At 44.2% G+C, this 24,961-nt stretch overlaps 1 protein-coding gene across 1 annotated transcript in view; it reads left to right on the top strand.

The window, feature by feature from the left end:
* The window catches only part of LOC308168031 (uncharacterized protein), a gene marked incomplete at its 3' end in the record, with an annotated part of 100,122 nt that extends 76,056 nt beyond the window's left edge, over nucleotides 1-24,066 (top strand). Inside the window, exons 5-6 of the mRNA XM_080542508.1 lie at nucleotides 22,868-22,950; nucleotides 24,051-24,066. Coding sequence (XP_080398634.1) covers nucleotides 22,868-22,950; nucleotides 24,051-24,066 — 99 coding nt within the window. The remainder of the gene's footprint in view (nucleotides 1-22,867; nucleotides 22,951-24,050) is intronic.
* Nucleotides 24,067-24,961: the final 895 nt, after the last annotated feature.

Genomic DNA, 24,961 nt, shown 5'->3' with positions numbered 1-24,961 from the left:
CGCGTTTTCTCAGCCTTGCTGACTTGTCCGGAAATAATTTGAGCGATTGTCCTCCAGTGTTGATATCCACTGACTTGGCAGCCTTTAGAATGTCCATTTTCTTTTGGAAGTGATGCATTTTAAAGATCACCCTCCGTGGCTTCCCTGTTGGTCTCGCTATGCCGACCCGGTGCGCTCTTTCAAAATCGCTCTCCTGGACTGGAATTTGGAGCTTGTCGGAGAGGAGACGCGCCAGGTATTCAATCATATTGCTGTTCTCGTTTTTCTCAGGTAGATTAATCAGTATCACATTATTGCGCCTCGAATGGTTTTCTAATATATCAATTTCATTCAGTGCATTTTCAAGTTTAATTTCCATAACCTTCATTGCTGTGTCCTGGTTCTTTACTTGAATGCTCTGTTCATGCAGGTCTGCACCGACCTTTTCCAGCTTGTTGTCCAAGGATTCAATTGATTTTCCCATTGATTCAATTTTACTTATAATGTGATCTATTTTATCCACTTTGGATGTTAACAGAGTAACCTGTTTAGTAAGCTGTTTGTTGGATTGCAGCACTTCTTCCATCAGTTCTTGAAGTTTTTCCATGTCTTTAGCAGTTTTGTTGCGCGTCATTTAGAAATGTTTGGTCTCGTCGTGTTCAAATGAGAATAAGCTCAAAACTTGCGCTAAACATTGCTGCCTAACATTGCTGTAATCAGAAAACTTAGATATAGCTCATTCTAATAGTACATATATGGGTAGCCAATTGTTTAAAGGAGAAAAACCAGAGTTTCTTTTCCCGAGTCAGAGCCTCTCTCGTGCCTACCCACTCCCTTCGGCCATCTTGCCCAACTGACACTGAAACTATTTTTTATAATCTTGGGGTATGGGCATACAATCGTTAGGTTTTTCAGTCACGTATTCACACACCCTCCTGTCAATCACTTGGAAGAGGCCGCTTTGCGGACGGCGATACGCTTTTCTCTGACTGTTACCATTCTTAAGCTGATCTTTTTGGGCTCGTCAACTTCTAACATTACACTCTGTAATATCATATTTCTTGGCTGCTGGACAGTTGTTTGATGCCTCTGCTTCATTGACCACCAAGGTCTTAAAATTGGCATCGTAACTCCTCCTCTGTTGTTTGACCAACCACTTGAGCCACTTTTTTCGAGCTGGTCCGAGTGTGTCTCTGCAGTGTCTCTCCGCGAGTGTGTGTGTGAGTGTGTCTCCATCTCTCCAGGCACCATCACTGGGGTGTGTGTGACAGGGAGAAACACGGTGGCTCGCGTGGGGAACAGTCTTTTGGCGCCATACGTTGTTGTGAATTAATATTGACGTGTAAAAGTCTAGGGCGCGAATATAAGACGATGCAACTTTTTCAGACTTTTTTCTGGGGAAAAAACCCCGTCTTATATTCGGGTCAATACGGTAAGTGGAATTTGATAATTTCCCACGGCACATCTGATGATCTCTGGTTGAAAAACACTGCCGTGAGTAACGTAAACCTTCAGAGCTGATGGATGGAAACCGGTATCACAAGTTTATATTCTGTATATATATAAAAAAAAATTGCCATCCTTTTTGGGATTGAGTGCGCGTGCACGCGGTTAGGGCTCTCCGCCACGAATGTAAAAATTCCTGGAGGAAACACTGTAGACCTTTTGATACATTTCTTCACTCTTGTTTTAATATTTTGATCATCTTTATTCGTAGGATTCCCTGCACTGTGAACTCTCCATCTGGGCAGAGAGATGGATGCTTCTGCTTATTCAGTGTCAGAGAGCCAGAGGACACACCTTGGGTCCCCTGATGCAGAGACAGAAGGACAGAACCACCGGAAGGACAATCTTATTAGGCTCCAGCCACCACCACTACCACCACCTCCCACCCACAGTAGGAACCATCACTCTCCCAACATTAAAGAAGAGTACGACACACCGTGGGATAGGTTTTTACGGGACTACATCAAAAACCAAAAGGCCAAAGATGAGATGCTCAGCACAAATGCCTCAGGGCAAGATGCACATGCTCTTAAAGAGAGGCATCGACTCTCTGAAGCACCGAATCACATGGATAGTGACAGTAACGCCAGTTCAGAGGTCAAGACTAGGGGTCAAGAGGTCAAGATCGAAGAGTGCTATGGTAGGAATTCCTCTCAACAAAGGCCAACTACAGGCCGCGCTAGAGCGGACCAATCACATCCTGGATGTGAGTCAGGTGGTCACAAGAGCAGCTCAGTGATTGGATTACAGGAACAGCAGAGAAGGACAGCGGCAGGGCAAATCTCTGGACAAACAAAACATGGTTGTGGTCATGACGACATGCGCCAGTGCTACGTCCAGTGTGGGAAGAAAGTAAACACAATATCCGCTATTGTGACAATACAGCAGCAAATTAGAAGACGAGAGCAACACCATTGTGCTCCAACTGATCAGTAAGTCACACACATGCTGTGAATCCTGTCCAAGTATTGTGTTCAATAATTCACCATAGGGTGCCAGGTGTCAAGTATGCAAATGGTGGTCATTGAATTGATATGGTGAATCATACTGCCAGTTGCATGACTAATAAGTTGATTTGTAATTGAATTAGCTCAGTTTTTACACATTTCAACAGTAGCTAAACAGTTGGTAATTAAAGAGCAGAACTATAAGCACATGTAATAGATGAATGTCATGTATGATATCGCAGCAAGCTAGCTTGAAAGGGAGCTGCCAGTCAAGCGTGCAAAGTCCACAACCATACAGCCCTCGGAACTGTCTGACCAGGAAGTTGAGCCTAACAAGAAGCTTATTTCCATAGTTTATTTTGTGTTAACATTTTTCCTCGACACAAAATACAATGGGAACCATTTAATGTCTACTTTCCAGACCCTTTAATTACAACAAATGCAATCAGTAATCCATAGATTATTGCATTTGCAGGACGTGTCCTGTCAGTCTAGATGGGAGTTCAGTGAACTGTTTGTCTGTCATTTCTAATCGACCCTGCGTTGTTTGTGCCTCCAGTGTTTCTAGCCGCAGGTCCTCTTCAGCTCATGTAACCATGTATGAACCAGAATGCACCGAGTCCCCCGGATCTGGCTGTGGTTCTCCATCCCTGAAAAGCCCACAGTGGGGTCCAGAGATGGTGGCAGTGAAGCTGGAGGAAGAAGATGTAGAGGAGTATGGTGTCATGGTAAAAGAAGAGGATGGAGGAGACCAAATGAGAGAGGAGGGAGTGATGGTGAATCAAGAGGACAGAGGAAGAGTGGAGATGAAAGACAGTGAGATGGATGGTAAGTCTTTGTTATTGGTGAGTGTAATTGCACTGTTGTAAAATCAGTGCTACCAGTGTATGGAAGCATATAGTGGACTAAATTCAAATGTTAATGCAATTTGAGATTGCAATTGCATGTTCCACTTTTGCACGCATTCTTTCGGTCAATATTCAAAATCAAATGCAATCATATGATTTGCATTTTCATTTTCATGTAGCTGGTATGCAAGTTCATTCTGAAAAAAGTTCATTCTGAACTGAAAATTACTATGCAATCCCACAATAGCATTTTCCACTTTTTCCTGCATTACTTGAGTCAATTGGACAATTGTAATGCAATAATGTGATTAGCGTTTGCATTTCCATGTTCTAGTAAACACATCCGCTTCGTAGCTGACAACATTCAAATGTTGACCATTTCATGCAATAATGGTATTGCATGAAACACACACGCTTATAGGCTAATATATTAGAATATATTATTCAAATTATCCCATTCTCATATTCTACCGGCCTGTCAGTCATTCTCTGATGCTCATGACAGAATAGAACTAATAATTGAAAATGCAACTGAATTCTCTGCGATCATGAATAATGATAATCAGACTACATGCACAATCACTTCACTTCTACTAATACGGCTGGTTAGCTTCCGGTCCAGCGCTGTTCCCCACCAGCTGTTTACAGGAGCTCCGCAAAGTGTTACGGACGTTACGGACAAGCTTTTTCGCAGCGGACAGTCAACCAGCTGTTTTCAGTAGCATGTATGCTGTCAAATTAAATGATTAATATTATTTGCTCTAGCTCTCGACTTTGGAAGTACAGAATGCCTGAGAGCCTTATATTGCATTATATTTTGAATGGTCATCTGGTGCCTGAATATTGTGTTTTCCTTTACATAAATAATGACATTTCCACCATAAATTGATGCAGAAAAGGCACAAATTGGTGAATATCAATTCACTAGAATGCAAGAAATGAAGTGTTTGACGCTCGTGTGAGGACCCCCAGACAGCCCCGCTTCATGGGTCCCCCCGATGTCAAACACCTGTGGTACCACCTCCGCCTCAATTTGAGCCAGGAAAAACCCTGTAAACGTACCGTAGCTACAAACAAAGCTAGCGTAGCTAACAAACAAAAGCTTTGGCTAGCTAAGTGCACACTGATCATAGTGGTTTCAGCTCACACTCACAAAGCTGCTACTGAAATTGGACTAAGTCGTTTAGTTCGGTATCCGTTAGGGATGGACGGTTTCCAATTATTGAAACCGAAAAACCGTCAAAGACTAAAACCGGGGTTTTCCGGTTAACCCAAAAAAAAAAGAGCGCCAATTTCAAATAATTGAGCCCTACTGCTACAATACACTCATGTCGAACACCATTAAAACACCGTAAGCACAGTCGCAACACATTTAGGCTACTTAGTTTCACAAATATAAGTGGAAAGGCAGACTTTTGTAAGCTACACCATACATGAAAACACATGAACACTTAACACACCAGCTCCGCTGATCCAGGGTGCATGCCTGCACGGAAGATCATCTCTTGGAACAGCGTCTTCATTGAATGAACTGATTTCTCAATATCTTGGTTCTTAGACAAAGTTTCAGCTGCTGCTCAATGTATTTCAATATTTGAATACTGCTCAATAATCACTGAAATATTAGACTTAGAATTATGCAGTGAACATACTTAAAGCTTTTCATAAAAACCACATGCCGCGAGACTGACTCGTCCTGAACTGTCGTAAGTCAATCAACAAAGAATGCCCCATCAAAATAAAAGTGCCCATGGTAGAGCTGTCAAAATAGAGCTTTCAAAATAAATGTACTAATACAGATAGAGATAAATACAGAACTACCTTTGCGTCACTAAGTGACCGCGTATCTTCTGAGACATGCGTTCTGTCATCACTTTCAGTAGCGCCTTCACACACAGTGGCGCTGTGCACAAACACTCTTGATCCGTATAGCTCTTGTTTTATTATATTGTGGTTTAGTAAATACTGCACTTGGAGTTACATTCAATGCATGATTTGTGCTATAGAACATAAATAAAGTTTGATTGATTGATATCAAATCAAATCACATTTTATTTCTATAGCGCATTTCTCACAAAAGTGACCCAATGCGCTTTACAGAGAGCAGCGAAAATGATCTTATTAACTCTTTGACTGCCAGCCATGTTCAGAGCGGAGAGCTCCACACTGCCAGACTTTTGGGGCATTTTCGCTGAACTTTGAAGACCCACCAAATATTGACTTTTCGGACTACATAAACATTGAACATATCTACCAAAACTTTAGACTCTCTTCTTTCATCAGAAAAAGAAAGTTTGTTTCTAGCCTCTTTGAGTGTTTAGAAATCGGCCGTAGAACATAGGGTGGTTTCAGCAAAAACACCTGATTTTGACCAATAAACAGAGAAGACGAGCTTTTTCTGCAGAACTTTTTTTTTTTTTTTTTTTTGCTGCACTTTTTCTGTATCATCCGACTCTGAACTGTTTGAAGAGTCGCGCGATGGCCGCGCTGCTCCGCGATGCTCCGCGATGCTCCGCAATGCTCCGCGCCGCAATGCTCCGCGCCGTGTTTGGCACATACCCTGATCCGTTTCGCCATTACTATAACCCACAGCAAGCCACTTCCTTCTCCAGGCTTTTATCGAACTACTGCCCCCATCTGGGACCGAAATACATTACACCCAAGTCTGAAATTCAATCGCTAGGTGTAGAACATGTCAATAACGTGATCCCCGCGAAAAATTTTTTCTTTTCTATAAGACGCCAATTGGCGTCTTTGGCAGTCAACGTTACTATTCTATAAGACGCCAATTGGCGTCTTTGGCAGTCAATGAGTTAAATGTAAGCGAGTAATTGTAAAAAACCTTTCCTATCTACCAATAACTGAAGGCAACTATCTTTCCCATAGAGTGATTCGTTTCTAGGGATGTCCCGATCCCACTTTTTCACTACCGATACCGATACCTGGGCTTCGGGTATCGGCGATACCGATACCGATCCGATATTTGTATACATTTTTTGACCCCTGAATAATAACAAATACCTCCCCAGTATATAGTCCACACCAACAACAGTTAAATTAAAGACTGCCTGCCTTTATTAAAGCAACAAATGCGACGTGTTGTGGATTGGAACTACGGATCATAAGCTTTCAAATGACGTGTTGTAGGAGTGACGGCAATAACAGGACGATGTAGTCGGTTTGCCGGTAGAAAAACAATCATGTGCTTTATTCTCACTCTCTGCATGCGTACTGACAACAACAAACTTTCATTCCTCTCTGTCCCACTTATATCCCGTCATATCACCCGCTAAGCATCCTGGGTGATTGAGTAAACACAAACATATCAACAGTGCTTTATACAAGGCTGGAACGCCGTGAATTACGAATACTCTGCTTGCTAGCGAGCGGTCACTACACACGTCCCCCCAGAATTCACAAGAACCGGCCCCAAAAAACGGTCAGGGACTCTGATCACTCGCCCAAAGCGACTCTGGCGCCCTTGAGCAGGCACAGGAGACCGAGGCCGGGGAAAAACAACAGGCGGACGTTTGGCCGGCCTCGGACGGCAGGGCAGGGGGTCTGCAGGAGCTAGGGTCGGGACTGTTTTAACAGGGGGGCGACCGCGGCGGGGCGGGTGGGCCACCTCGATGGGACGGTCCAAGTCCAGATGAGCTGGCTTAAGGCGATCCACCGAGATGCGTTCCTTACTACCCCCCATGTCGATAATAAAGGATTTGTCGCCTGTCTCCACGACCCGGTAGGGACCATCATAGGGCGGTTGCAGAGGGGCTCGATGGGCGTCTTGGCGGATAAAGACATACCCCGCTGCCTTCAGATCAGGCGGGACACGTACCTTAGGAACGCCGTGGCATGAGGTAGGGATCGGCCGGAAGGACTTGGCCTTGTCCAGCAGCGCACTTCGCTGTTCTGGTGCTGACCAGGGGACCGTAGCACAGGGGAGGAAATCCCCCGGAACCCGGAGGGGTTGGCCGTACACCAGCTCAGCAGAGGACGAAAGGAGGTCCTCCTTAGGTGCAGTACGGAGTCCCAGCATCACCCAAGGAAGCCTGTCGACCCAGCCGTCGCCCCGGAGATCGGCTTTAAGGGCAGCCTTCATGGACCGGTGAAAACGTTCACACAGGCCATTGGCCTGTGGGTGGTAAGCCGTAGTGCGGTGGAGGGAGACACCCAGCTGCTGAGTAATGGAAGTCCATAAGCCAGAAGTGAACTGGGCCCCCCGATCAGAGGAAAGGTCTGAGGGGACCCCAAACCGGGAGACCCAGGTGCTGATGAATGCGCGGGCCACCTCAGCTGTGGTAGTCTCCGTCAGTGGGACGGCCTCTGGCCAACGGGTGGTCCTGTCCACCATCGTCAGAAGGTGAGTGTACCCCCTGGAGGCGGGAAGGGGACCCACCAGATCAATGTTGACGTGGTCGAAGCGTCTTTCCGGGACCGTGAACCGCTCCAGCGGGGCCTTAACATGACGATGGACCTTCGCACGTTGGCATGGCACGCAGGTCCTGACCCACCCACCAATGTCAACCTTCATCCTGGGCCAGACGAATTTCGCCGCAATCAGGCGCTGCGAAGGTTTCCTGCCTGGGTGTGAGAGGCCATGTATGGACTCGAAAACTTGCCGTCTCCATGCATGTGGAACCACGGGGCGCGGCTGCTCCATGGACACGTCACAAAGCAGCGTTGTGCCGTCGTCACTGAAGGGGATGTCCGCCAACTGGAGGCCAGAAACTTTAGTCCTGCATGCCTGGATGTCTGGGTCCGAAACCTGGTCCGCAGCCATATGGGCGTAGTCGATGCCGAGGTGGACAGCCCCGATAGTGGCACGAGAGAGGCAGTCAGCTACGGGGTTGTCCTTCCCCGCCACATGCCGAATGTCTGTAGTGAACTCGGAGATATAAGCCAGATGACGCTGCTGCCTGGCAGACCACGGCTCCGACACCTTAGCCATGGCAAAAATCAAGGGTTTGTGGTCCACAAAAACTGTGAATGGACGAGCCTCCAGCAGGAAACGGAAGTGCCTGACTGCCAAGTACAGAGCGAGGAGCTCTCGGTCAAAGGTGCTGTATTTTTGCTCACTGGAGCGGAGTTGTCGGCTGAAAAATGCCAGGGGTTGCCAAACCCCCTTGACCAGCTGTTCGTAAACGCCTCCAACGGCATAATCTGAGGCATCAGTTGTCAAGGCCACGGAAGCTTCAGGCACGGGGTGAGTCAGCATGGTCGCGCTCGCGAGGGCTTCCTTGGTGTCTGAGAATGCCTTTGACATTTCGTCGGACCATGCGATGATGTGCTTAGGGGTCTTGTCCTTGAGAGCCCCATACAGGGGTCGCATTAGGTGGGCAGCCTGGGGGATGAATCGATGGTAGAAATTCACCATCCCCAGGAACTCCTGTAAAGCTCTAATGCTGGTAGGGCGTGGGAGCTGCAGCACAGCGTCCACCTTTGATGGCAGCGGGACCGCCCCAGCAGTAGTGATGTGATGGCCGAGGAAATTCATGGCAGGCAGTCCAAACTGGCACTTTGCTGGGTTGATGATTAATCCATGTTCCCGGAGGCGACTGAAGAGGAGACGGAGGTGGGATAGGTGCTCTGCCTTGGACGTGCTAGCTACCAGGATATCGTCTAGGTAGACAAACACAAAAGGGAGGTTGCCCAGCATGGCGTCCATCAACCTCTGAAAGGTCTGGGCAGCATTCTTGAGGCCAAACGGCATCCTCAAAAACTCAAAAAGTCCGAATGGTGTTATAACCGCTGTCTTGGGGACGTCCTGAGGGCTAACTGGCACCTGGTGGTATCCCCGTACCAAATCCACTTTAGAAAAAATAGACGCGCCCGCTAGATGGGCCGAAAAGTCTTGAATGTGTGGAACGGGGTAACGGTCAGGTGTGGTGACATCATTTAGACGCCGGTAGTCGCCGCACGGACGCCAGCCTCCGTTGGACTTGGGAACGAGATGGAGAGGCGAGGCCCAAGGACTGTCAGAACGGCGAATGATGCCAAGTGCCTCCATGGCTGCAAACTCCTCTTTCGCGATGGTGAGCTTGTGTGGGTCGAGGCGACGGGCCCTGGCATGCACTGGTGGGCCTTCCGTGGAGATGTAATGCATGACGCCGTGTTTGGTGGTAGCAGCCGAGAAGGTAGGTGTTGTGATGTCTGAGAACTCCAATAGAAGAGGAGAGAAATCGTCAGCCGGCGAGACAGCACTGGACAGCTTCATTGTGGCTGCGTCACTGCGCTCACATGACAAGGAGCCGAATGTCTCAGCGTTGACGAGTCGGCGGTTCCCCACGTCCACCAGGAGGCTGTTAGCGCAGAGAAAGTCAGCGCCTAAGAGGGGAGTAGACACTTTGGCCAACACAAAACTCCAGGTAAAACGCTGGTCAGCAAAACACAAACCCACAGTGCGCTTGCCGAAGGTAGCGATAGCACTGCCATTGGCAGCCTCAAGGGAGGGTCCTCGTTTCGCTGTTTTAATGTCTATTGCCGATACAGGCAGCACGCTCACCTGGGCACCTGTGTCACACAGAAAACGGCGGCCGGAGAGGGAGTCAGTGACGTACAGCAAGCCTGCAGAATGGCCGGCACCCACAGCTGCTAATGAGTGGCGGCCTGTGCGTTTCCCGACACACTGAAGTTGCATGGTGGCAGGCACTTCTTAGCTTTGTCCCCGAATTTCATATGGTAAAAGCACAACCCCGACGGCCTCACCCGTCGGGCCACAGCAGTAGCGGAGATGGACAGTGGTTGGAACCCAAACTCATCCATGGTGGCTGTAAAACACTTCTTCCCAGCTGAGAAAAATATATCCGCTTCCTTGGCTAGCTGACGAAAGTCTGTTTTGATGGAATTAGCCATTGAAAAACGAACCTGGTCTGGTAACTGTTGCAGAAAAAGCTCTTTAAAAAGAAAACACGGCTGATGGTCGCCCAGCAGAGCTAGCATGTGGTCCATCAGTTCAGAGGGTTTTGTGTCACCGAGCCCAGGGAGAGAGAGGAGCTGGCGTGCACGTTCAGATTCAGACAGACAAAAAGTATCGATGAGGTGCGCCTTCAAGGTAACATATTTGTGCTGTGCCGGTGGGTTTTCAATAAGACTCACCACTCTCGCTGCCGTTGAATTGGTTAGAGCTGCTACCACGTAGTAGTATTTGGTATTATCCACGGTAATATCCCTGAGGGCGAATTGAGCTTCAGCTTGTGCAAACCATGCAATGGCATTTTGTTCCCAAAAAACGGGCAGCTTGAGTGAAACTGCGTTTGTTGTCATGTTTCAATGATCTCCGAAAACGTTCGAGAGAATATCAGGGTCACCAATGTAGGAGTGACGGCAATAACAGGACGATGTAGTCGGTTTGCCGGTAGAAAAACAATCATGTGCTTTATTCTCACTCTCTGCATGCGTACTGACAACAACAAACTTTCATTCCTCTCTGTCCCACTTATATCCCGTCATATCACCCGCTAAGCATCCTGGGTGATTGAGTAAACACAAACATATCAACAGTGCTTTATACAAGGCTGGAACGCCGTGAATTACGAATACTCTGCTTGCTAGCGAGCGGTCACTACAGTGTCATACATTGAAATCCGAAAAAATATGAAGTTAGAGTCATTTGAATGTTGTTAGACGTCAGGCACATATAGGGTTAACCTCTTTGTAATGAAACCGGAAGCACACAGCGCAGCGCTATGCGCATTTAGGACTCGCGTGAAGCGCTATGCGCATTTTAAGCGCATATAGGACTCACGTGAAGCATTTCTGCGACACGTGTTTCTGTTCACTGTTTTTATTCCCTCATCGCTTATACACATAAGTTTGACTGCGGATGACAGTAGGATCGGATCGGAGCCTTTTTTTTCTTCTGGTGCGATCCCCGATCCAGCATTCAGGACCAATATCGGGTCGATATCCGATATCAGTATCGGATCGGGACATCCCTATTCGTTACCCTTAAATATAATCCCAATTAGATATTAATCCTCAGTTATTCTTCAGATTCAGACTGTATCATTGTTATTTTCACACACGACAAACATGTGACATGTTCCAGTTTTATTCTTTGAACAACATAGAATATACAATAGAATAGAAAACGTAAACAAAAACATCTATAAATATAAATACAAGTGCAAATTGAGTGCAAGCAGGTAAAACAATTGTGCAAAGACATCACGGATCACATTAATTCTAATTCACAACGGCTTATTAAATAATAATAATAATATAGAATAGAATAGCAAACGTAAATAACAACATATATAAATACAAACGAGTGCAAATTGAGTGCAAGCAGGTAAAACAATTGTGCAAAGATATCACTGATCACATTCATTCTAATTCTAATTCACAACCTATGGCTAATAACTAAATAACAAAAACCGGCAGTAACAAAAAATGAGCATAAAAGCTATTAAAGGCTATTAAATAGTCCGTTAATCGAGGTTCTTCGCAAGAAACACGAGCATGTTCACCTTTTCAGGATTCAGCTGCGCTCGGAACGGACTTACAATTTTGCCTGCTGCGCTGAACACCCGCTCTGAAGGTGAACTTGTGGCACACACGCACAAATATTTTCGGGCCACCCGCGACATCAGTGGAAAACGGCGGGCTCCATTTGATTGCCACCACAGAAGAGGGTCTTCGTCCCCGTCAACCACAGGCTCGCGACAATACATCTCTGCTTCTGCTCGCTCCTCTGTGGTGACGTGGGGACCTGCCGCAGCCCGAACTTTCTTTTGCAGCAGACTGCCCAAAGTCTTCTTCTTTTTCGGGGGTACAGGCTGCGCATCTCTCTCTCCTTCTTCCTCCTCCACTCTGATGGCCACTGAACCGGCTGCTGCACCTCCTTGCCTCTCCAGTCTCACCATCTCGGTCTCTAACGCGGACTTTGTCTCACCCAGAGCAGTGTCATCCCTCTCGTATCCTCCACGGTACCGAGCGTCAAGGAAGGTGCATTTGCGCATCAGCTCGCGCACCGCATCACCTTCATACCTGGCCTGAAGCTTAATAAGAATTCCAGCCTTTATGGACTTTGTCAACTGGACATCCTCATCTGACACAGCCAACACATCGTCCCTGCAGAGCTGGAGCATGGGTAGGAGAGAGGAACTGGTGACATAGTTCTCTCCAGACAAAATGTCAGTAAAATTACTGACTGGCTTGAGAGCAGCCTGCACAGCCTGCAGGACATCAGTGTCCTGCCATGAAAGTTGGAGGTGGCACCTTCTGTCATCAGACAGGACGTGCCTGATCGCCTGTGCTTGCTCCAGGATGCGCTCAACCATTGCGAGTTTAGAACCCCAGCAAGTAGCGCAATCCTGTCGATTAAAAAAACTTAATTACTTAATGAATTACAATGATTTAAGAAGTAGGCAATAATGAACAACAAACATCATGCACTGTATTAACCTGTAAGATTATTTATTAGTCATTCTGCACCACATTAGGCCTGTAATAAATTGGTGTATGCTGGCTTACCGTTATGAGACTATGCTCTGGGAGTCCTAATTCCAGCTGTTTTTTGTGCAGCTCTTTCTTACGGTGCCAGCTGTGTGAAAATGCCCCGTTGATTTCCCAGCAGAGTCCAAGGGCACGGTCTGTCGTCCGTCTTTGGTCCTGCACTGCGTTTGTCACAGCCAGGTTAAGGTTGTGGCCGAAACAGTTAAGCCACGGCCAATGCAGGGACCTGATTGCGGCAGCAATGTTGGCAGCATTGTCCGTGGTTATTGCCGAGAGTTTGTTCTCGTCCAGTTGCCATTCCCGAAGTGCGTCTCCGAGCGCGTCAGCAAGATTGACCGCTGTGTGGCTCTCGGGAAAGTACGTTGTCTGAAGGCATTTCGACTCCAGTTTCCACTCGGGTGTAATTGTATGATACGTCAACGACATATATGGTGTCATGTTGACTGACGACCACATATCTGTCGTCAATGAATAACTGTCTGCCCCCGACAGCAGCACGTGAACCTCCTGCTTAACTTTATTATAAAGCTCCGGAATGGCCGTTTTAGAAAAATATTTCCGTCCAGGCAGCTCGTACTGGGGGTCCAGAGTTTGTATCATGGCCTTAAACGATGTCTTATCCACCGTCTGAAAAGAGACCATTTCTTTAGCCAAATACCTGGTCACAGCAACAGTGCAGGTTTTCCATCGCATACTGTCCTTTTTATATTTGCCTGTCCCTGCGAACGCACCCATTATTTTGGGCTGTACCAGTGAAGTGGTAGGTCGCGTGGATGGGCCTGCTTGAGCAGCGTCGGCCTGTGAACACGAGACCATCCTTGCAGCAATAAGCGGGTGATTTGTTTTTAGATGGCGACGTAAATTCGAAGTATTGCCATCTTTGGCTACCACCTTATTCATGCAGTGTCGACACACTGCCTCGTCCACGTTTGCTGGCTCACCTGTGTCATTTGGTACGAAACCAAAATGAGTCCATACAACAGAAGTCGTGTTTTTCTTGAACACCAACTCGTTCACGCTAGCCATTGTTTTTTTTCTCCTCACTCTCTGCTCTGAAGAGAAGCTGTCACGTGACCCGTCTTTTTAGACATGTCATTTATTTGACAAGTTATAACAAAGTTATAGTGTTTACAAAATCACTTTTATAGCATCTTCAACCACACACTCTTGTACACACTCTAGGCATGTATTATATAGCAATCTATGATATTTTGATAAAATGTTTTTAAAAATATATATATATATAAAAAAATATTTTAAAATCCGGTTTCAGACGGTTTTGATAAAAAAACGTTTCTATTTTTATAAACCCCGGTTTTCGGTATAACCGAAAAACCGTCCATCCCTAGTATCCGTGTGTACTGAATGAATGCAGCTTACTTTTTTGCGCACACACGCCAAAGAGAGATTATCAGTAGTTTAGCTTAGATAGTTTAAACTAGAGCTTGAAGTTCCTCCAGCTTCACTTAAGTCACCTGCTTGGGAAAATTGTATAGGGATGGGAATCGAGAACCGGTTCCAAATGTTTCGATGCATCAGAATCATATGCATCCGCGGTTATTGATTCCTCTCATCGATGCCGGCATGTTTTGATCATGCGCTGACAGTTGCGCATTGCAAAAATGTGTGCGTCATGATGACGTCAAACTCTAACGCCTAAAAGTCACCATCGACCTTACCTCAGCTGCGCGTGTGCGTGGGAGAACCTCAGCCAGACTTTTTATAGCCTTGTCCCTACTGGAAGCGTGTTTGTTTTTTGATTGATTGAAAACTTTATTAGAAGATTTGCAGAAGTAGGTACATGAAAGTACATATTACATACAAGGTCAACTAACAGGATAAAAACCCAAGAAAGCCACTGGCTTATTTCAATTGGGGTCCTTGTTACGGCTCTACTGCAGAGCTGCTAACTATCTTTTTGAGAAGAGTAATTTTCACTGTCGTAAGTGAAGAGCAAGTGAAGTGACAAAGAAAAACTGGGATTTTCTGTTAGTTGATTGAGTTTTACCAACATTCAAATACGCATATCTTTTCCAACTTCTTTCCGATTTCAATGTTTGACACATAATTTAAACAATTACAATCTGTCCTTTCAGAATATGTAAACAACTTTGACTACTTGTTCCCCAAAACACCAGCAGCTGTTACACATGTTAAAACATCAACATGTTTCACCATCATTCACCTCCACTGGCTCCCGGTCAAGTCCCGCATCACTTACAAAATCCTCCTCCTCACCTACAAATCCCTCCACGCCTGTGCCCCCCAGTACCTAACTGACCTCCTCCCCCAACATACCCCTTCCCGGAACCTGTGGTCCGCAGACATGGGCCTGCTGTCCACCCCCCGCACCAACCTACGGACCTTTGGGGACAGAGCCTTCAGCGTGGCCGCACCTACTCTCTGGAACTCCCTCCCCACAGTGATCCGCAATGCCCCCACCCTGGACTCCTTCAAATTAGACCTCAAAACACATCTGTTCACATCTGTTCTAAAGGCCTTTGGCCCCTAGTCAATGTTTCAGTTTTGCTTTGTTTGTTTTCTGTTTTGTCTGTCTGATCATTCCCTTGAATTGTAAAACGTCCTTGGTTTTTTTGAAAGGCGCTATATAAATTAAAGTTATTTTTATTATTATTAGGGATGCACGATATGCATTTTTTTCCAACCGATACCGATGTTTACCCGCTTCTCGTGGCCGATAACCGATATGATAACCGATATGAGAACAGATATAATTTCACAGTTGATAACCTGTAGTTCATGCACACCTGAAGGTAAGAAAGGCTATGTAGTGAGCAAAGATTGATGATTTAATATTCCATAGTGATCTCACTAAATCTAACTTACATCACTACAAAGAGAACACTTCTGACTCTTCAAATGTTCATTTATTATTTCCTCTAACAAACAGAATCTGTTATAGACAGTGCACAATGCTTTTTTTTGCCAAGATCTGGCCTCCTTTTATGAAAACAAAAAAGGCTCACCTAAGAGTAATTAGATCAAAAAAGTGTCAAAAATAAAGTGCATCCCTGTAAATTGAAAATGCATAAATAAAATATCAAAAAATAAATAAATAAAGTGCATCAGTCAATACAAAAATAAAGACTTTTAAAGAACCAAAAGTTTTATAGAACTTTTACAGAAACTAGTGCCAAATGGCTGCTTAGTGTGCAGATAAACAGAATGACACAAGGCACATAGTAGGCTACACTAGTATGCTTAATAAAGCAACTGAAAAGGGCTATGCTACTTTTAGTGCATGAGGATGAGGTAGGTTGTGATAAAGCCCATCAAACGTTTTGCATAAGAATTCAAAATAAATTGCACTGACATGGAAAAACAAAAAGTGCATGTTTTCCTTGTAAACAACTTGTCTTGTATAGCCTACATTCACATTCTCACCTAAATAATAGACACGTTTTCCATTGGTGTTCCCTAATATACAAACTGAATACAATTCAAATGCGTGTTCAATAGGCACCGCGGCTAGGCTACCTTCTGCTTGATATTCCTTCCATACAGCGTGCTTGCAATGGTGAATCTTAAGGTGACTTATGAGTAGGGCTGTTACGAGTATTCGACGTCGTCGACGTCATCGACTACGTCAATACGTCGGTTAGCGTAATATGCGTCGGTTAGTCGTATTAAAAAAAAATCGTTTTTTTTTTTTTTTTTTTTTTTACCTTTATTTTACCAGGCGAGACAATTAAGTGTATGAGTGAAAAATGGATAGCTACTAGCTAATGTTACACAAGCAATGTAGCTCACCACAGTTCGTATGTCTTGTCTTCTGGTGTTAGTAACGTTAGCTATGTAGCTGGCTAGCTACGGCAGCCTATTGTCATTGTGGTGCGAGCACCTACTGTACGTTATCTAGCTCGTAGCTCGCATGCTACGTTAGCATCAATTTAGCTAATCATAACATAGCAGCGAGAGTAACGTTAGCTAGCTATGTGTTGTGGTGATGGACAGACTTCTAAATGGCCATGTTGGCATTCAAGTTGGCTAAACATAGCAGTGAGGTGGAGACAAAGATTTTTTATTTTTTATTTTTTTATTTTTTTTTACAGTACAAAAACTATCGTTAGACTTATCGATAAATTACTCGTTAGACTAATCGAATAATCGATAAAATAATCGCTAGATTAATCGTTAGAAAAATAGTCGTTTGGGACAGCACTACTTATGAGATTCGTTGTGTTGTAACTCGTAGACCTTTGCCCTCCTCTCCGAACTTTTGTCGAACATGTGTTGCAAATTGCAAACGCACTATCTGCCTCAGAAACTGTGAAGAATGTCAGACACACCGGGGAAGACATGTTTCGCTCTCGTCTGTACGCAGGCGCAGCATCATGAGCGCGGAAACCGGAAGCAGAAATATTTCCGGCTTCATATTATCAGCTCTATATCGGCTACAATTTTATAAAACCGCTAAAAACCGATAAACATTAATTTCCCATTATCGGGCCGATAAATATCGGTGCCGATAATATCGTGCATCCCTAATTATTATCTTTCGACGCAACATGGGCTAAAAGGAATGCCTTGTTGCCACGCTGGCACAAATCTACTATGCTAATAATGTTAGCACCACGCAGGCAGGCTTAGCATATTTATTTATTTGTATTCATTTAATCTTTATTTAACCAGAAGGTCCCTTGAGATTAAAATCATTTTTTTGAGGCAGACCTGGCCAACAGCACACCAGTTCAAGTACAAGTTTACACAATTGGAGAATAAAACATAATAAAAACAGACAAGGGACGAGAGATAAATATGATATAAAATAAATTTTAGGAATAGCAACTGTCTACTAGCACACTACTGCACTCTACTGTCACACAATTAATCAGAGCTTTGAACTCCCCCAGGGAGACGAGATTATTAACACGACATCAGCCATGGGTGGGGTCATTTGACCTAGTAAGTAAAAAAAATTACAAATAATTAAACTCACCTTTTCAGGACCCACCTTTCATGACTTTTCCTAAATGCGTTCTACCACCCAGTATCCTTACATTTTCTAAATCTACCTTGTATAAAGCTCTTTCTACAACAGGGTTTACCCAAGTTACATACGCAATAGTGATAGGATATTGTATGTCTATGTACAGACAATTATGAATGATAGACTGTACAGTAGCTCTCCCAGTTGAGTGTTGCACGCTATAGCTACCGCAGCAAAGTAATTGCAACAACCTACATTTGATTATGTCTGTAATCGTCAACGAATTTCCATGCAACATTGAACAAATAAAATTCCATTTATAATACAGTATATCATGTAATCAAGTGTACTTTCGCAGCTTGATAATGTATTTGATAGTGAGTGAGTGAGTGTGTGTGTGTGTGTTAGGGATGGGACGATTATCGTTAATCGCGATAAAAACACCCGCGATAACTTAATCGTGGAGAATTTTAATTATTTAAATACTCGTCATAATCGTATGTTATGAATAAACTGTGTTTAACAAATGTCTGGCGCTATTTTTCAGCCTAGGCTACATTACTTTTGCAGTCAAGTTAGCGACTGTTACTGTAATATAATTGTGTTTCCTCACATGAGCCGCATGCGAATATCCTCACAGAACTTGTCTCGCGCTATTGTTCAGCCTGCACGGGTAACGTTACTGTCAAGTCAGCCTTGTCAGTCAGTCACTAGGTAACGTATGCTAGCCTTCTCACCATGGCTGGTGAAAAACTTTAGACGGGATACTGTCATTTGCCTACCTTGTTATTAACAGGCAGTGACAGTCTATGGCTAAAAGATACGGTCGCCCCTAAGCTTTAGCAAATTGATTGATTGATTGATTGTACTTTATTGTCCCCGAGGGGAAATTTGTCTTGGGCATGGTACTTTCATGCTTCAAGTGCAACAGTGACGATACATACAACATACAGTAGACAAAGTAAACAACAGGACAGCAACAAACATTGAGTGACATTGGCAGCAGTTTCCACCTGGACATGGCATCATTTGGTATAAATATATATTGCACATAACCCTTCAAGTGGTGTTTTCGAATATTGCACATGGCCCTTCAAGTGGTGTCTAAAAGTGCAGGTGCTGGTGATCATGTCCTAATCATCGTTTCTGCTTGAGAGAATTTATTAGTTTAATGGAGAATGGGACAAATGATAGTTTTAAGAGCTTATAGTTACATCTTGACATGCGAAGCCTTCTACCTAGGGGGAGAACTTCGTATTCTGTGGAGAGCGGATGTTGGGGGTCTGCGATTATCTTGTTAGCCTTGTCCAGGACAGCTTTTTCATATAGTTTATTTAGGATCACATAGTCTCTTTCACCTACAATTTTCATAGCTGTTTTGTGAATGCTGACTAGTCTGTTTTTTTGTTGTACAGTTAAGTTGCCAAACCAGTGAAACCACACAATTATTCCATATCTGATTACACTTTCAACATTGGACTGATAGAAAATTCTCATGATCTGCTTTCTCACCCCATAAAGTCTGAGTCGCCTCAGGTGATAAAGCCTCTGCTGTAGTTTGTTGCATACATTGTGGTTTACTTAATACTGTTCAGCACTTGAGGTTACATGCAATGCATGACTTGTGCTATATAGGCTAAATAAAATTATGAAAGCGGCAAGTAGCAAGTGTGCGCATCAAAGGCATTAGGCACATAACATCCATGCTGTATAAACACATGACAACCGTCCGTTATTTCCCGAACTTTGCCTGAACCCCCCGCGAGGACCCGGGGAACAACAGTACGCTCCCCGTGGCTGATATCAGACTGGCCGCGGGAGTGAGTGTTGAGGGAGAGAGGAGACGGCAACCCTCTCTCGCCATAGACTGTATCCCTACTCGTCTCTCCTGAGCTCGGTTGTAACGTGAACAGTGGAATACGGGATATGTTAGATGCTTTAGTTTACAGTAATTCCCCAAATGACCAGAAAAGGAAGTTAGATTTGTCGCTGGTCGCTTTTGACTAATTAAGTCGCCAAGGGGCTCTGGAAGTTGGCAACACTGGGAGTGCGTTCTTTAAACTTCCTTGGGTACGTTAATGAAAGGTGCTGATTGGTAGGGCTGTCCCAAACGACAATTTTTCTAACGATTAATCTAGCGATTATTTTTTCGATTAGTCTAACGACTAATTTATTGATTAGTCTAACGCTTTTTTTTTTTTACTGTTCGGTGAAAAAATAATAATAATAATCTTTTTCGATTTTCGGATGTCTGAAAACGACAGAAAACGCCCGGTTATCAGATGGATCTTAACATTTTCCTATAACAGAATCCTGTGGTGTGAGGTGTGTTAAGAGTCAATTCTCTTCAATTGTGCAATCATCTCTCCCGACAACTTGCTCGGAAAATGGGCGTGGCCGGCAATCGTAAATGTGAAATGCGTTCAATACTTCCGACCAGAAACCATAGGGTTGCCAGATTGTTTGGTGAAGTTTAACTTTAAACTTTAAACTTGAACTCTGTATTTACACTGTGTTGCCCAGTCAATAAACATGTTTTTCGCCAACCAATCAGGTAGCGGTATTCCCCATACCATCCTAGGTTTCGCAAATTCGCACACCGGCGTGGCGGCTACATTTAAATCATGCTACTCAAAAGCCTTGAGAGTGAAGCTGTCTGCTGTCTGCTGTCAGGACATGCTAGTGAGTTAGCTAGCAGGGTTAGCTCGCTGCTGCCGCTAGCTGACTGTCACTACGCTGCTCGTCCAGCTGTAGTCTGCGTAGCTGTGCTGAGAACCACAGCAGTAACTATGTTTCTATAGAGGAGGGTTACACTAACTATGTTTCTATAGAGGAGGGTTACACTAACTATGTTTCTATAGAGGAGGGTTACACTAACTATGTTTCTATAGAGGAGGGTTACAGCTAACTTCCTATTGTTTTAGTCCTGCTGGGCTCAGCCCTTCCATGGTCTCCTGCTCTCCATGCAAATGCGTTAGTGTGAGTTCTGGCGAAGCGTCAGCTAAATGACTGTAATGTAATGCGATAGCCAGTGAGTGTTTGCTCGCATTCAATATTGCATGACAAGTGTATTTAGCTAGCTGGCTAACGTCAGTGGTAGAGCAGAGGTGATAAGCTAAAGGCTAGCTAGTGGTAGCCTACCAAGCTACCCGTGAGTTAGAGTGAGGCACTGACTGTAGCCTAGCCTATTGTATGGAGTGAGAGGACACATTGCATTGTTTTGGAGCATATCTGTTATATAAAAACATTAGTGTCTTGTCTGTAGCCTATATTGCACTTTGGGTTACTGACCTCTACATTAAGCAAAGTTATTACCTAAAACAATGCATGTATTGAGCTAGAGTTCAACTACTTTATTGAAACAATCTACCGCCATAGTCCATGGCCTGTTGTTAAACCTATTTGATGTAGCAAAGCCTTTTTTATTTATATTATTTTTTATTTTTTATTAATACTTATTCTTTTTGCACATGTATATGTATAGGCCTGGCTGATTTAGAAAACATAAAAAAAAATTGCAAAACAAATCTTTTTTTCCCGCTTTTTTTGTATCCGATTAATCGAAAAAATAATCGGCAGATTAATCGATTATCAAAATAATCGTTAGTTGCAGCCCTATAGGCATGGAGATAGTATAGGCATGTAGATAGTATAGGTATGTAGATAGTATAGGCAGGCAGGCAGGACGGGCATGCTTCACTTCCCGGGGGGCTAACATAAAAATACACACATCCCTGTGTTTACCAGGGTGGTTACCAGGGCCAGGGGAATCTAGCAGGGGTGGGATGCAAACGGTGGGTTGTTCCAATCGAATGCGACACATGGGTGAATGGGTGTATGGAAATAGTGTTCCACGCACCCAGAATATTTGCATATTCATGACTATTGTTTTTTAATAATGATAATCAACTTCTTCTGCATCATACATGCAGCCACTACCCGTGATAATCTGCTACCTTAATCCTGTATCAGGGCACGATACTTGCAGAGGTTTATCTCTGAGAGACATACTTAGATAGAGAACACTTTTATCTATATATTTTTATTCATTGTTTATTATCTTGTTAAATGTTTATCTATTTAATTTCTCTCTCTCTTTTTTTCTTTTTTCTTACTATCCTCCTCTTGCTGTATTTTTTTTAATGCTGTAGGTAAAGCACTTTGAATTGCCCATGTTGTAACAAATGTGCTATACAAATAAACTTGCCTTGCCTAAACTTATATATCAAAGTTAAACTTGCCTATGTAACCCTGTATATGTTCCTATTCTTACAGACCAGCAGAGCTCCAACCCAGGTTCAGACAGCGAGCCCAGCTCCACCACATCAGGAAACCATAAACAACACAGGAGCTCAAGGCGGAAGAATCACCATAAAACACACCCACAGACTTACACAGGAGAGAAGACCTACCGTTGCCCACTGTGTGGAAATAGTTTTAGTAATGCAGGAACCCTGAAGAAGCATCAGAGAATACACACAGGAGAGAAACCATACCAGTGCTCCCAGTGTGGGAAGAGTTTTACTCAAGCAGGACACCTGAAGAACCATCAGAGAATACACACAGGAGAGAAACCATACCACTGCTCCCAGTGTGGAAAGAATTTCAGTCAAGGAGGAGACCTGGCGATTCATCAGAGAATACACACAGGAGAGAAACCATACCACTGCTCCGAGTGTGGAAAGAATTTCAGTCGAGGAGGAAACCTTAAGGACCATCAGAGAATACACACAGGAGAGAAACCATACCACTGCTCCCAGTGTGGAAAGAATTTCAGTCAAGGAGGAGACCTGACGATTCATCAGAGAATACACACAGGAGAGAAACCATACCACTGCTCCGAGTGTGGAAAGAATTTCAGTCGAGGAGGAAACCTTAAGGACCATCAGAGAATACACACAGGAGAGAAACCATACCACTGCTCCCAGTGTGGAAATAATTTCAGTCAAGGAGGAGACCTGACGATTCATCAGAGAATACACACAGGAGAGAAACCATACCAGTGCTCCAAGTGTGGGAAGAGTTTTAGTCGAGCAGGAAACCTTAAGGAACATCAGAGAATACACACAGGAGAGAAACCATACCACTGCTCCAAGTGTGGGAAGAGTTTCAGTAAAGCAGGAAACCTTAAGGACCATCAGAGAATACACACAGGAGAGAAACCATACCAGTGCTCCTAGTGTGGGAAGAGTTTCATTCATGCAGGAACCTTGAAGAATCATCAGACAATACACACAGAAGAGAAACCATATCACTGCTCCCAGTGTGGGAAGAGTTTTAGTCGAGAAGGAAACCTGAAGATTCATCAGAGAATACACACAGGAGAGAAACCATACCAGTGCTCCCAGTGTGGGAAGAGTTTTAGTCAAGCACGATACCTCAAGACACACCAAAGAATACACACAGGAGAGAAACCATACCACTGCTCCTAACTAAACACCAGAGTTTAGTTGCATATTTCTCAGAAAAGTTTTTCTAATTTTTGCTATTGTTCATTGTTGTAGTGGTGGTTTCAGTTTGAAACTGTGAACGAAACATTGAGTTAAGAATCCAAGTGCAAGTTCTTATTTTTCAACAACAAACCCAACTGTAAGATCAAAAAATTAAGTTCTCTCTTGGTTTGACAAACCCTCTGATGACTACATTTATTCTCTTTCACACACACACACACACACACACACACACACACACACACACACACACACACACACACACACACCCTCCCACAGCTTTCTCTCTCTTTCTCTCTCCTGATTCATTAGGGCCTGACATCAGTTTGTTTGACCACACAGGCACACACTCTCATTTGTAAAGATTAATCGTCAGGCTTTTCAACCAGCTCAGCTAAATATTTAAGTTGTTCCAGCCACATGTGGTCTGTTTAAGGTTCCCTGGCGACGCTCCACTACCCAGCCTGTGTGTGCCCACGCCCACTCTTCTGTATGGCCACACCCACACTCCTATATGGCCACACCCACTCTTCTCTATGGCCACACCCACTCTCCTCTGTGGCCACACCCATTTTCTATAGTTTATTTTACACAGTTTGAGATTATTCTTGTATAATGAAAAGCGATTAATAAATGTAATAAATTCTTATTTTTATTATTATTATTATTATTATTATTATTATCACAGCAGAAGTGGAAGACTCATCTCAGCCAATGAGACAACACTGTGTAGCAGGGAGGCAGACCTGTCACCAAGACAAGGCAGCTTGACCCCCACTGTCTGGTTAAGAGTGTTCTGACACATGGACATCTCTAATTACAGGGTTTAGTCCTGGATTAAAAGATAGACAGGGCTAAAGTTACCGTGTCGTCTCAACACCAAGGTAGGGTGTGTTATTGTTGTGTCTGGCAGGTCGGTCCACATGTGAACATTATAAGATGATGCAGGAGGATCAGAGACCCTTCATGGTTAAAACACCTCCTTCCAGGCCCTTTCATTCAAAGCAGCGTCCTGATCTAGACAGTGCTTACAAAACAATACACCTTCCAGTGAAGTGTTACGCTATTCTTTGAGGAAAGCAAGCAAGTGCAACCCAATAATAAAAAAGAAAATCCATTTAACCCTACTGCTGAAGAGGCAATTGTTATTACACTGCAATCTCTTTCTTATAATGTAAAATGGCATATGGCACAGGTGGCAGTGATTATTTAATAGAAGAAGTCTTGTAATTGTTAAGTAGGTAAGTAGTAAGTAACGTTTATTTATATAGCACAAAATGTACAACGACAACAGCCGCCCAAAGTGCTTAACAGATAAAAGAGAAAAACAAGATAAAAGAGATAAAATACAGATGAAAGAAAACAGATAAAATAGATAAAATACACTAAAAGCAAGGTGCAGTACAAATAAAAGTGCAAAGTGCAGTGTCGGGAAGGCAGGTGAGCCACCTCAGGTCAAAGGCCAGGGAGAAGAGATGTGTTTTGACTAGTTTGTTAAAACAACGAGGCGGAATTACACGAAAGCCGCGGACCTGTCTGGCACTGTACCTGAGATCCAACTCATCCAAGAACAACAAGAAAAAAAAATTTCCTACGCGACTTGGCAAACGGAACGTTCTACTACTAGAAACAGACTTCTCCACCAGTGGGCACACACTGACCCTGATGGTGGCAAGATGCTTAGAGCTTCACAGAGAGGGAGAGAGTGGGGCAGTGTGATGTGGGACACAGATGAGCCAGTTGATAGGCTTGGCTTTCCTGTAGTCTGGTTCCCAGGTCACACTGCCGCCCAGATGCGCAAAATGTCTGGTGGACCATCGCGTC

The sequence above is a fragment of the Nansenia antarctica genome (genome assembly GCF_963989245.1).
Source record: "Nansenia antarctica genome assembly, chromosome: 11".
Lineage (NCBI taxonomy): Eukaryota > Metazoa > Chordata > Actinopteri > Argentiniformes > Microstomatidae > Nansenia > Nansenia antarctica.
This window is presented reverse-complemented; position numbering and strand designations above follow the sequence as displayed.